At 38.7% G+C, this 14,173-nt stretch overlaps 1 protein-coding gene across 1 annotated transcript; it reads left to right on the top strand.

Moving 5' to 3' along the window:
• Nucleotides 1-206: 206 nt before the first annotated feature.
• On the top strand, nt 207-10,000 carry LOC131827936 (uncharacterized). The gene is made up of 4 exons (XM_059168872.1): nt 207-784; nt 910-955; nt 9,686-9,734; nt 9,960-10,000. Exons 1-4 carry the CDS (start codon nt 207-209, stop codon nt 9,998-10,000), a joined length of 714 nt encoding a protein of 237 aa, XP_059024855.1.
• The last annotated feature ends 4,173 nt before the right edge of the window (nt 10,001-14,173 follow it).

The raw sequence follows: 14,173 nt of genomic DNA, 5'->3' as shown, positions 1-14,173 counted from the left end.
GAAGAGGGTCCAAGACCCCCAGGAAATTCTTAATTTTCTTGGGGCGACCTCAAGTTGGGGACCAAGTCCTGCAAGCGACATTTGTTCATCCACATCTAGGGATAAACCTCTCTCCCAACTCAAGACTTCTTTTACTTCACAAGTTTAAAACAGGAACGAGGTCACCCCCCGCTTTTTCCCTCTCCCTGACAAGAAAAGGATCAGGTATGGACAACGACATTCCAATCCCTCTCCTTTCTTCATTTCTCAAAGTAACGTGTGCAAGTGCGGACGTGTGTCCGAGATTTTGTACACCTGATGCGCAGCGTGGCGGAACAGCTGGGCTCCCCCAAACCCGGGTTTCTCGCCCCGCCCCCTTCGTGATTCCCCGAGCTTGCTCCGCCCCCGCCCCGTCCCCGCCCTGCCCCTCAGCCCCGCCCCAGGCTCGCCCCGCCCCACCCCCTCTGCCCCGTTCCGGGCTTGCACCGCCTCGTCAGGCTAGCCCGGCCGGCCAGCGGGAGGCTCGTCCCGCCAGGCTTCTCCGGTGTCGCGCCCTCCCGCGCTACCCTGGCGCGTCCCGCCTCCTCCCCGCCCCTCAGCTGCGCTCCCAGCTTGCCCCGCCCCCGCCCGAGCGCTCCTTCCGCCTCTGCGCTCCGCTGCTCCCCCGGCTCCAGCAGCCGGCAGTCTCGTCTCCATGGCGACGCTGTGTCTCCGGCTCCCGGCACCGAACTTCGCGCGACCCGCGAGCTGGGCTGGCCTTCGGTGTCTGCCCTGCGGACCGGCGGTGTGAGAGGACCACGAGCGGGTAAGAGGCACTGCGGCGACGGAGGGTCGCCCTCTCCCCAGCTTCGCGTGCGGACAGACCCAGCCCTGGCCTCGGACTCCCCCAGGCCGCGCGCCTGAACGCGCAAACTTCTCTGCCCTCTCCAGGTTCGCGCTCCGGAGCTCCACGGCTGCCGAGGTGGCGCGCGAGAAGGTAGGCTCGGCGCCGCTGCTGGTGCACCTGGGACTTGGCTTCCTCCTTTGGCTGTAGTCAGGCACTCGGGAAGGGGGGTAGTCTTTGTGTGTACATGGGTGTGAGTGGTAACTGGGCATTTCTGACCGCCATTCTCGGACCAGCCAATTCGCGAGCGCAAACTGCTCCCCCCCACCCCCCGAACTGTGAAAATAGCCTTGTTGCATCTCAGAGCTTCCAGCTACTTCGCTCCATCCTTACCTCCCCAAGTCCCCACCTCCTTTTTTAAAAAACAACTTTTTTCCCGTTTTATCTGTTTTTTTCTTCTTACATTTTTGGGGAAACAGCTTAATGACCAGTAGAAGCCAGCATTCACTGACTGTAAAGATGTCATTACTTGCTAGACTTAACTTGCACGACCATAAATAAAAAATTCTTGTGGAATTTAGGTAAACCATTGAACCTCCCCGGGCCGTGCTTTTATATTCTGAAAAATGAGGGGCTAACAGTGGATCAGTCACTTCCAAGGTCCGGTCTTCAGCCTTCTGTGAGGTGACAAAATTGACTTGAGATTTCCAAAATCAAGATGTGTGGCCTTTGATTACTCAAACTGTGCTGCACTGCGCTGTTGTGGCACTTAAATTAGCACAGGGCAAAATTATAAATTTATCATTTTCCTTCCCAGAGGGCATAGGTGAATTGGGCCAGTTTGTTTTTACCCCAAGAGACCCCTGGAAGTGGCTTTTTAAAAATAAACCTGAAAAAGGCACTAAAAATGTCTTTTGAATTGTTTCCTTCTAATTATAATTGTAGTAGAAGATAGGTGCTGTTATTTATTATTAGATATTTATATTAATCTTCACAATAACCATGAAGTGGGTAGTATTTTGTCCTCATTTTACAGTTGAGGAAAGTGAAAAATAGATTAAGGAACTGGCTCAAGTCCACAATAATTTGCTGAGGTTTGGACGTAGATAGTCTGGCTCTGGAGTCTGGGCTTCCAGCTCTACATTATACTGTAAAGGAAATATCTAAAATTTATATGTCATCACTTTTGTTTATTTTTACAGATTTTATTTATTATTTGATAGAGAGGGATCACAAGCAGGGGGAGTGGGAGAGGGAGAAGCAGGCTTCCCACTGAACAGAGAGCCTGATACAGGGCTCCATCCCAGGACTTTTAGCCTAAGGCAGATACTTAACGACTGAGGTACCCAGGTGCCCCATGTCATCACTTTTATATAAGAATGAAAATGGTAGGGGGCGCCTGGGTGGCTCAGTGGGTTAAAGCCTCTGCCTTCGGCTCAGGTCGTGATCCCAGGGTTCTGGGATCGAGCCCCGCATCCGGCTCTCTGCTCAGCGTGGAGCCCGCTTCCTCCTCTCTCTCCCTGCCTCTCTGCCTACTTGTAGATCTCTGTCTGTCAAATAAATAAATAAAAATCTTTAAAGAATGAAAATGGTAGAAGATCATTGAAACCATTTTTATACATGTTCAAGACTATGCAATGAAGATTGCCCCCGAATCCTATTGTGTCCACAGTTGGCTCCCCTAGGATGGAGGATGGTGCTTAATCAGCTCTCTCATCACAGTTGCAGGACCTGAGCATGTGGCTATTTCTTAATTCATCCTTTGTCTATTAGAATACTAGGTGGCTTTTAAAAATAAATAGCCCAAAAGGATAAAATAATTGTACAAAAGGGATAGAGGAACATGAACGTATCTTCCAGTATTCCAAGAGAAACCTAAAATGAAAATTTTGTGAATCCTAAATTTTGAATGCTCTAATTCATTTTATGAAACCTAGAAAATCTAAATAAAACCTATGTGGCCTATTGACTACTGGTTAGTGAACATTTACCTAGAGGAGTAAGGGAATGAGATTTTTCTGTTCTTTTTTAAGAACTAAGTCCTTATAATCTGGTGTGTATATCTTAAATTGAACCCATCACAGCCACCTATGTCTAGGGGCTACCATATTGGATAGCAAAGATCTAGTTTAATACTTTATTTTGCTTTCTTGCTTTCTTCCTTCCTATTCAACAAATATGTATTGAGCACCAATTTATGTGGTATGTGGGTTTTTCTGTTCTTTGTTGCCAAAAACAAAAAACAAAAAAACCTAGCTGAACTAATTGGGCCTTTGACTGGTGTTTTTATTGAGAGAGTCAATTTTTCCAAAAGGCTACAACTATATCACATAAAAGTCTTGTTTTCTACCATGTGTAGAAAATCTGTCTGCAGTGAGAGAAGCATGAGGTCCACCTGCAGGGAGAAGCTGAGATGAACAGGGAAAACCCCCATGCTCCTCCTTGAATACAGCTGTATTCACTGTTCTAACTTGTGCACAATTTGGGTATTTAACTCTTGGATTCTGTGAGCCAACCCTTTTCTTCTTTTTCCTAAGCTAACTTGAGTATGGTTTCTGTAACTTGCAACCAAGAGTCCAGACTAACATAGCAAAGAAGTCAAGAACTAATCCTTTTCTTTTAGAAATGAGCCCATGATTGGGGCACCTGGTGGCTCAGTGGGTTAAATGTCTGCCTTCCACCCAGGTCATGATCCCAGGGTCCTGGAATAGAACACCACGTTGGGCTCCCTGCTCAGAGGCGAGTCTGCTTCTCCTTCTCTTTCTGCCCTTCTGCACCCCGCCTCCACTTGTACTCTCTTTTGCTCTCTCTCACATAAATAAATAAAATCTTCAAAAAAAAAAAAAATGAGCCCATAATGACCCCTACCCTGACCCCCAAAGTACATTTTAATTTACAAAATAAACAATATTTTCAAACACATATAATCACATAATTACACCTTTATAAATCACTTTGTCATGTACATTTTTAATATTTAATGGTATACATTTATCTTCTGATGAATACTACCCATTTTTCTATATTAGTCATTCAGAATTTTTTTCATAATAAAAATAAATCTATACCTGCTTTTCCCCAACTCTTTTCTCAGAATCATCCCTCCCAATTCTGTGGGCCTTTCTTTTTGATTATAAGAGTATTCTCAGCCAATTAAATTACTTATATCATTCCAGTGGTTTTATTCATTTAGTCAATATCTGAGTGCCTTTGAAATGATATGAGACCCATACTCATGAATAAGAACCAGGCTGTGCTCTCCAGAAACTTCTATCCTGGTGATATAATCATTCTACCACTCTGTAGTTATCCGTCAACATATTGCTTATGGGCATGTCCTTGACTGATTTTTTTACTCCACTTGCTTCTTAAATGTTGTTTCCCAGGATTCTCTCCTGGGCCTTGTCTTATTCTACATGGGCCATGCCATCCATTCACATTTTTTTCACAGCTATCCCACACATCATCTTTTCTCTTGAGTTCTAACTCTCTATAATAGAACTGGATAACATTTGATTTCAGATGACTTACAGACATCTCCCATCCAGAATTTCCCCAAAACAAACTCATTATCCACCCCTCAAGAATGTTCTTCCCCTGGTGTCCTCATCCTAGTCATCCACATGAGAACCATCAACTTCTTTTCTTCTCCCTCACTTCTATGTCTAGTGATCCTCAGTTTTACCTCTCTTTTGGTTCCAAAAGTACCTTCTTGGCTTTGTACACCACTTTTTCCCCTGGAGTAGGGTTTGGCAAAATTTTTCCATAAAGGGCCAGATAACATGTATTTTAGGCTTTGTAGGTCAGACAGTCTTTGTTGTAACTAACCATTCGACTCTGCTACTGTAGCCTGAAAGCTGCCCTTGACAATGTACAAACATTGTCTGTATTCCAACGTAATTTCACTTATTAAAGTAGGCAATGAGGGCGCCTGGTTGGCTCAGTTGGTTAAATGTCTGCCTTTGGCCTCAGGGCATGATCTCAGAGTCCTGGGACTGAGCCTCACAGAGCCCATGTTGGCAAGCTCCCCTGCTCAGCGGTGGTGGTGGGGGCGGGGGCTGCTTCCCCTCTCTCTCTGCCTGTGGCTCTGCCTGCTTGTACTCTCTCTCTGTCAAATAAATAAATAAAATCTTTTTTTTAAATGTAGGCAATGAGTCATATTTGGCTTATGAGCTTTAATTTTCCAGTCCCTGCTCTAGACTATTTCATTGGCCTTGTAACTGGTTTCCCCACCTCCCATTCTCTCTCAGGTTTACCCTCCACAGACTTTCTTTTCTAAGATAGATGTAATCATATGATTGGCTTCTTCAGAGCCTTGGTTTGCTTTCCATTGACTACTGGCTAAAACCCCACATTCCTTACACATGATAATTAATGACTTTCCAGGTTTGCTCCCACATATATATCCGACTCCATCTATTACTGTTTTTTAAGACACTGCTGTTCTTCTCCTCCTGTTGACTGCCTACTTGGCTAAATAAATAGCACCTCCATTATGAAGCCTGACTCTTGCTTCCCATAGCAGGTAGAATAATATCATATTCTAGGGATACTTGTAGAAATCATACCTGTGGGAATACAGCAAACCTGGAGGACAGTCCTCAGAACTGTATTCTAGAACTGCAGAGTTGTTCAGGGACAGCTCTATTGACTAGACTCTCTCTTCCTTTGTCTTTCCAGTTCTGTTTCCTTGGGCATCCCCAGTTCATGAGCTCAAAAGAAGGGATTTGACTGATCCTGTTTGGGCAGTATGGAAAATTATATTAGAGGGAAGCATTTAGTACAGTGCTTTGGAGCTTGATCTATCCTGTATATGGAAAGTTAATACTTGTTTCCCCTATAAAATTCTGAGTTTCTCTTGTATCCCCAAGAGCTTATCAAAGACATATCTGTGCTGAAGTACATGGTAGGTGCTCATCAAATATTTGTTGTAAGTAGACATTAAATTTCAGGACATGAAATAGACATGGAAATCAGGAACTGTCATAATTGTGTTGTTCCCATTACCACTGGGACTGTTGAAATACATCAGAAGAGTCTGTCGTGTCCAAAAACCAGCAGGTATACTTGGTAGAGACTCCAAAGGCTGATTAAATGGATGTAGTGATGTAAACATTAACCATATACAATAGTAATGAATATACAAGGTGTGCATCTCTATGCCATTCTTTCTGGATACCATGACCCCAGTTTGAATAGGGACCACTGGGTGGAGAAAAGAATTAAAGTAGCACAAGACCATCATACAGCTTACAAGCCTGTAAGAGATGAATAAACAGAGATAAAAACAGTGTTGCAAATTTTAAATGGTATTTGTTTTTTAATAGATAATAAATGTATTTTGTTCAAATATCAAGAGATACAAATGGACATAAAGTAAAAAAACTTCCACCTGCCCCAGTCCTGCAGCCATCCCGTTTTCCTACTCAGAGTCAACTATTATGTTTCTTTCCTGAAAGCATTTCCTTTCTGAGATATTTTTTGCATACTGATAGTTATTTGAAAAATATATATTACTTATACAACGGTTAGACCTTATTCTGCTCAACTTACCAGTCACTGCTTTAACTCTACCTTTGTTCTCAATTACTCTGTTTTTTCCCTGCAGTCAGTGATCTTTTTAAGCAAGTATCATTACTTTGGAGCAGATGTGGTTTTTTAATTAATTAATTAAAAGTCTTCAGAGCTAGTCTGCTTGTCTCAATCACAGTAAAACCTTCTTTTTGGTTCCCTAAGCAATCTTAACCAGCCCCCAAGGACATCTTGCTAGCTTTTCCTTTAGATAAAACATACGTTGTTTCTACAGCATCCCTCCTATATGCCAGGTGCTATGCTAAACACTTTACCAGATCATCCTATTTAATTCTTACAATGATCCAGTGAAGATGGCACTATTGTGATTCCTGTTTTACAGATGGAGGAACGTAAGCCTGAGGAAGTTAAGTAACCTACTGAAATTTACATGGGAAGTGGTAGAACTGGGCCATGAATCTAGTCTCTTTCACTAAAGAGCCCCAACTCTCGAGTGTCACACTGTACTGCCCCCCCACCCCATAGAATTCAGTTTTATAGAAGGAGATTAAATGGACATTTCCTAGGTAATGATAAATCCAGACTTAGCAGAGCTTGAGTTTCCATCAAGGGCTGGGATCTGCCCATCCTGGGTTTTTCTTTTGCCAGGTGAAAATGAGAGAATTATATGTACTGACGTTTCATCCAGGTAAAAGGTAGAATGTAGCAATTCATAAAGATCCTAGAGCTAGAAAGGAGAGAATATAAATATAAAGAGGATGTCCACTCAGACATATGGGTTACCATAGGATTGTGGAAATCTAGGAAGTACCTCTCACAACAGGTCATCTTGGATTTCTTTTGTTAGGGCCTTTATTGTTTCAGCCTTTGAGCTCTACTGCCCTAGAGAAGCATTTATCCTAGAGTATGGTCTAATGCAACTTTTTTTTTTTTTTTTAAGATTTTAAGTATTTATTTAGAGGGAAAGTGGGCTCCTTTGAGTCCCTGGGGTGGGGCTGCAGTGGGGTTTGGGGAGCAGAGCAGAGGGAGAGGGAGAATATGAAAGCAGATTCCGTGCTGAATGCTGAGCTGGCCACCACTGGGCTCCACATCAGGCAACCCTGAGATCATGACCTGAGCCAAAATCAAGAGTGCCTGAGCCACCCAGGCACCCTTGGTCTTCTGCAACTGTTTTTTCTGAAAAGATACCTTACTTTTATGATGGACTTTAGCTCTCTCTGAATTTCTCAGAGGGATAATCAGATTAATAACATATATAATGTCTGGCTTGATCAGGATTTCCCAGAAAACAAAGGCTGGGGCAAAAATTCATGTACCCATGCTTTATTCCAGAGTGCAAATCGGTACGAGGGAGAGAGATTTAAAAAGAGAAAAACTTAATACAAAATAGGAGCTTCTCTTTTATTGTCCTGGGTTTTGGCCCTGAATTTTGTATTCCAGAAATCCCTAGTATGTACTATTATCACCAATTTTTTTTTTAAGATTTTATTTATTTATTTATTTATTTGACAGAGAGAGAGATCACAAGTAGGCAGAGAGGCAGGTGGGCGGGGGGGGGGGGCGAGGAGAGCAGGCCCCCTGCTGAGCAGAGAGCCCAATGCGGGACTCGATCCCAGGACCCTGAGATCATGACCTGAGCCGAAGGCAGAGGCTTTAACCCACTAAGCCACCCAGGCGCCCCTATCACCAATTTTTTAAGTCTTGCTTGGGATATGGGGACAGCAAGTGTTGGTGAAGGAGAGGGCAAGTGAATTGTTATTTATGAAAAATTTAAGTGTGGTCTCTCTCATACTTAAAACAAAAACCACTAAAAGTTGATTTTTGTCTTTACAGTTAAAATTAAATTTACCCAAATATGTAAAGGGCTAATTATAGGAAAATCTGTTTAGGGTAACCTAAGAAAGGCAAACATTCACAAAGAAAATATTGTAATTTATGAGTATTAATAAATACATAGGGGAACTTACAAGGTAAGAATTGCATTTTTTTTTATTTTAATTTTTTATTTTTTATAAACATATATTTTTATCCCCAGGGGTACAGGTCTGTGAATCACCAGGTTTACACACTTCACAGCACTCACCAAAGCACATACCCTCCCCAATGTCCATAATCCCACCCCCTTCTCCCAACCCCCCTCCCCCCAGCAACCCTCAGTTTGTTTTGCGAGATTAAGAGTCACTTATGGTTTGTCTCCCTCCCAATCCCATCTTGTTTCATTGATTCTTCTCCTACCCACTTAAGCCCCCATGTTGCATTTTAAAATGTTTCTTTGGGGGGTGCCTGGGTGGTTCAGTCATTAAGCATCTGCCTTCCGCTCAGGTCTTGATGCCAGAGTCCTGGGATTGAGCCCCACATAGGGCTCCCTGCCCAGCAGGAAGCCAGCATTCCCTCTCCTACTCCCCCTGCTTATGTTTCTGCTCTCTCTGTGTTTCTGTCAAATAAATAAATAAAATCTTAAAATAAAATAAAATGTATCTCTAGATAAAATAAAAAACATTTCTAACTGTATTTATTGAAATAAAAATATTTTATTTAAAATATCTCATCTTGAAATACCATGAAAAAATTTCTTGTTCTGGCTTAAATACACTGTTTTTCATAACACAGATGAACTGGAATGTGGCAGTTTGATTTATGTTGTTTTATTTTGTTGAAGTAGGGGAGAAAAGTGGTGTTAGAAGGATGAGCCAAAATGAATTTATGATTTCTGGGGTCAGCTCAATAGGAAAGGGAGGGGAATCCTTAACCTGCTGTTGATTGTGTTTGGATCTGGATCTAGAGTCCAAATTATGTAAAAGCAAAACAGAAGCACAGAATTAGAGGCTTATTTAATACATCACTTTTCTAACACGCAAAAGCATTCCTACAGCTCTTTTTACATAAGCTCTGATGTGAAATGGGGAGAAGGGGAAGGGCTACTTTCTCTAGACTTTTTTTTTTTTTCAACCCAATTTCATAATCCAAAAGAATGAGGTTTTAGAGTTAGGATGGAAGTGATACTACTATATAAAAAAGCCAAAATATTTAATATCCTTCCGATAGACTCCTGCATTGTTTTATTTACAGTCTAAATTTATATAGTATTTAAAGACTTAGGAAGTTGGGGGTTTTTCTGCAAGAATTATCTAGACAAGACAGATGCTGTAAGATACGACTATATAAATTATTTTTAGGATGTTTTAAATCTCTTTTACTACCAATTTACATAGTTTCTACAAAATTGGCTTTAGTATAAAATTATATTTTAGCCTAGATAAAGAAATGTTTATTTAAAGGCTATGCATAAATTATTTCAAATACCTCAAACTAAAATAATAATGCTAGTTTTTATTTTTGCTTCTATTTTAGGTACAAAAATATAAACAGAATGGCAGATTGCTAGTGTTTGACTCAACGGGTAAATGATTCATTACTTAAAAAGAGCATGTTTCATCACCATTTGGTCCTAAATATTAAGAAGATAGTCTGCTGGAGTGACTAAATGTAGTTGAAGTCTTAGTAGTTAAATCCTTTATTATGTTGCTTGTCATTTAAAAAACGCTGAAATGTATTTGCAGATCAGGAATTTCTGTTAGGAACATCATGACAGATGAAATACTGAGTTGGTTTTCTTCTCTTTCAGGAAAAGTGATGATTGAACCAAATGAAGCAATGTCAGAGTAAGAAGATGTCTCTGGTTGTGCAGCTGATCTATCACATGCCTTTTAAGCAATTAGAACTAGATAATGCAATCATTTGTCATCCAATTAAATTTGAAAGGCCAGAAATGCATGGATTAGCACTTTAACTTTTGCTTCAGTGAAAGCAATTGTTACTTAGATAAAAGAACATTTAAAATGAAAAATGAATTTTGATAAAAATTTAGAGGTATACATAATAGTCATTTCTACTTTTTAAATGCTGAAATACCAAGTAGTCTGTATTTTACTTATATTACTTTCATTGTTCATTCCTATTTCCTTTTGATACTTTCCCATTTCTTTCAGAATTTCCCTTTAAATGAATATTTACTTTAAAATTAAAGATTCTTTATTTACTATGAGATGAATTGTTACTACTAAATAAGGGAAACTGATCACCCCAATTAGTTGAAGGGGCTAGTGTTAAAAAGAATCATAGTCCAGTTTCAGTGTAGTAGCTAAATATTAAGTACCTGCTTTGTTCAAGGCACTAATTCTGATAATTCATCAAAACCCTTCCTGATATGATCATCTCCTACCTCCTGGGGAAAAAATTCTATTAATTCCATGAAAAATTATACTTTGAAAGTTGATCATAAAACACATTCATAGAGATCAATTATTGACAGATTGGTAGAATGGTGCCAAACTGATATTATTTTGGTTTATTCTGAATAAAATTGACTGGGAAATTTTTCACATTATGCAATATACATTTTAATTTTCATGCTGTCAAAGCTAAAAATTAAAATTAGAGTCACCTTGGCCTTTGTTGTAAATTATATTTAATTACATATTTTTGTATTAAAGAGAATGTATAACAGATCAAAGACAGAGAACCTATGTTTATTACAGATTATTATAGATAATCAGAAAAAATAAATGCCTCATTAAGTATATTAATCTATATGTGAATATGTATATCCAATTACATGGTTGAAAAATATTTAAATTTTTTAAATGTAAGAAAATTTTAGTCTTTGAAGGAAGTATGATATAATTTTCAATAATAATAGGTCATTAATGAAAATATATTACTATTGTGTCTGTGAATACTGATGTTCATAGATGGTTGATAAGCAGTGTTGGAACTAAAGCAAGGGGAAATCCACATACTGAGTTAAACCCCAGGGATAAATCAAATGTAGCCTGGGCCAAAATAGAAAAGCAGAGTGATTACTTGTTCTCTTGATCTCATTAATAATCGCATCTGCTTATCAAATTAATTTGTACAAGGACAAAAATCATCTTCCCTTCAGTTCACTTGCAGAGAATATTTTGGGTTTGGTTTGATTGTTGTTTGGAGGGAGGAGGAGGAATGGTTAGTGTAGCCAGTAAGTTTCACAGGTGTGTGACTTTGTCACCTGGGTACCTTACCCAGAGTTCAACGTAAACAGGGCCAGGCCTGGGAAAAAAATGATCAAGTAGGAAAATAGAAAATCATGGAAGATCTTTGCTTGAAGAGCACTGTGACCTGGAAAGGTGATGCATTTTCTCAGTATAGCTTTCTTTCCACTCTCCACCTCCTCTGGCGGCACCTCCTCCTATGTCCTCCCAACCCCCCCACCTTCTTTGTCAAGTGAAGCAGTGGCAGTAGATTTGCCTTAATCTTCTGACAACTACTTTATTCTACTCTGAGGCATAAGGAGTGTATGGACTTATAAACAAAGGGTTTCAAATTTTTGTGCTGCAAAGCCCACATTTATTATTTCCTCTTTTCCCATGGATCCCATGTGTGAAAGAGTTTGTCTACCCAACAAATTGCATGTAATTAACAATTTTCAGCGATAAAAGTAAAATATGTCTTTCATGCTAGATGAAGTTTTATAGATCTTGGACCCTTGATCTGTTGGGTTTGGGGTCAAGCTTTCAAGCATACTTAAAGATGTAGGGGGTGGGGAATGCCTGAAGTAAATCCACAGCATTCAATTGAAAAAATGTATCTATAGGTTTTCCATAATCGTATGTTTTATCTCTTCTAAGATGAATGACAAGTCTGTTTTTTTATTTCTATTTTTATACTTTAAGTAAATGCCTCTTTGGACGTAGACCAGGATTGGCAAGCAAACTTTGTACCTTACCAACACAAGTCTCTCTAAATGTAGCTAGGATATTCTCAGAAAAGTAAGTTTTAATCAATTTCAGTTTTAAGCCTATGTTTGACAAGTTTAAATTATTTTTAAGACAAAGTTTGAAATCTAAACTTACTGAAAAAATTATCCCAATAGAAATTTGGGGCCATTTCATAAATATGCCCAAAACTCTTAATAGATTTTTAGGAACAGTCCAAAATCTAGGTTATCTATGTTCTAACATAAATATGTTTCAGTAGGATATCTAATTTGACTGACTCTTTAACCTAAGTAGAAACTAAAATAAACATCTTCCATTTCCAAAGGATATTATATAAAGTAAAAATTTGAATCTTTCCTTAACTGTAACTATTTGAATTAAAGAAAACAAATCTTTTAGAGTATACCAGTTCAGTTATCTATTTTTCTTAAATGCTAGAAGCATTACCATAAATAATGTCACTTTCTCAAATGGAAATCAAAAGATTGTAGTTGAAGAGGAGGTTAGACCTCGGGCCTTTGATTCTTTAAAACTAGATATGAGAAAGACTACAGAAAGTGAGCAGAAAAGGAATTCGTATTTTACTGTTAAAATGATTTTGTTGATTCTCATATGTATTTTTATGACATGTTCACTACTTCCAAATAGTAATATCCCATTTAATTTGGGCATTGGTTTCCTCCATGTTGTATCATTAAGGTTTATTAGAGGCATTTCTAATTATTTAAATACTCAAAACTAGACCAGATAAATTCCCTCTTTTAGGGATATAATTAGTGAATATCTAAGTACCATATCTCATAGACTCTAAGCACACATATTTTCTTCATATTTTAACATCTCTTACAATTGATGGCATCTTACACTTAAACTTCTTTCTTAAATAACAGTATATCTTATAATAAATACATGGTATCTTGGATTCAACTAAACATTAATTTGTTGGGGGGAAGACAGCAAAGTTATTTTATTTAGATTAGATGTTAGAGCATATAAATTCTAGTAATCACTTGTGGCAAACTGTAACATAACAGGAATCTCACTAGAAATTAAATAGTTAACTGATTTCTCAACTTTTTAGATGTAGAGTTTCATCTTGGATGCTTTTTTTTTTTCTCCACAATTAGAAAAACGAGGAGGGCAGAGGCAGAACAAATGTAAATCAACTTTGCATTTTTCATACTAGAGAGGGGTTTTACTTTAGGTGTATATATTGAGGAAATGAGATTCCGTTCCCTCCCGTGATAGGCTGTTCAGCCTGTTGGCTAAGTCACTGTACAAGATCACTGACTTAACTGTACTCATGTTCTGGATTCATATGTCAGTCAGAAGAAGAGCCACCATAACTGGGGCAAGAAAAATGCTTCACATCTTTTTATGTCTTGACATGCAAAGTAGAAGTTGAATTTTTTTTTTTTTTTTTTTTTTTGGTGAAGGAGACATATTCAAAGAATCTTAAAAACACAGAAAAGAGACTTGGGATGATTTTTCAAGGGGCAGGAGTATCTTTCTCTGTAAACAGAGTGTGCCACACAAAAAATCTTCTGTCTTAATGCATTATTAGTGACATAAAGTTTCAGGCTTAAAGGCTAAAAGAGAAAATTAACTCACCTTTATTTCGGCTGCTTAATGAAAAAGCAGGCTACTTTATGTCATGACCAAGGTTTGATATTAGTGTTAGACTCTCAATAAGTGTAGCATTTAGCAATAGTGAGAACTGGTTTATAAATCTATAAAAACCTCAAGGCTAGTATCCCTAGTTTTATTCCAACATATTATAATGATGTGCCAAAGACATTCATGTTAATTGATTGCTTGTATTCTCTATGTTAAAGAACCCTGAGAAGATTTTAAGGATCATTACATGATAATGACAAATGCTAAGTAGAAATTGAATTTTAATCATCAGTAAAAATTATTTTTAATACTTTTCCACAAAAAAGATATTACATTTTAGCTATCCAGTTTATTGTTGATATATTTTGTATTTATATTAAGTGTGTATGTATGAATGCGTGTGAAGGTTTAAATAGAACTGTGATCTAGGAAAGTATTTTTTCACTATTTACGTTAACATTTAGGA

This window comes from Mustela lutreola, chromosome 3, assembly GCF_030435805.1.
Source record: "Mustela lutreola isolate mMusLut2 chromosome 3, mMusLut2.pri, whole genome shotgun sequence".
Taxonomy (NCBI): domain Eukaryota; kingdom Metazoa; phylum Chordata; class Mammalia; order Carnivora; family Mustelidae; genus Mustela; species Mustela lutreola.
Note: the sequence above shows the minus strand (reverse complement) of the source record. Positions and strands in the feature narration are given on the sequence as shown.

What these genes read in the sequence shown, in the direction of transcription:
- LOC131827936 (XM_059168872.1), top strand. Translation starts at nt 207, where the DNA reads ATGGACAACGACATTCCAATCCCTCTCCTTTCTTCATTTCTCAAAGTA. An exon ending in TGTGAGAGGACCACGAGCGG is followed by an intron (nt 785 to 909) that starts GTAAGAGGCACT and finishes TGCCCTCTCCAG; the next exon opens with GTTCGCGCTCCGGAGCTCCA. An exon ending in GCTAGTGTTTGACTCAACGG is followed by an intron (nt 9,735 to 9,959) that starts GTAAATGATTCA and finishes CTTCTCTTTCAG; the next exon opens with GAAAAGTGATGATTGAACCA.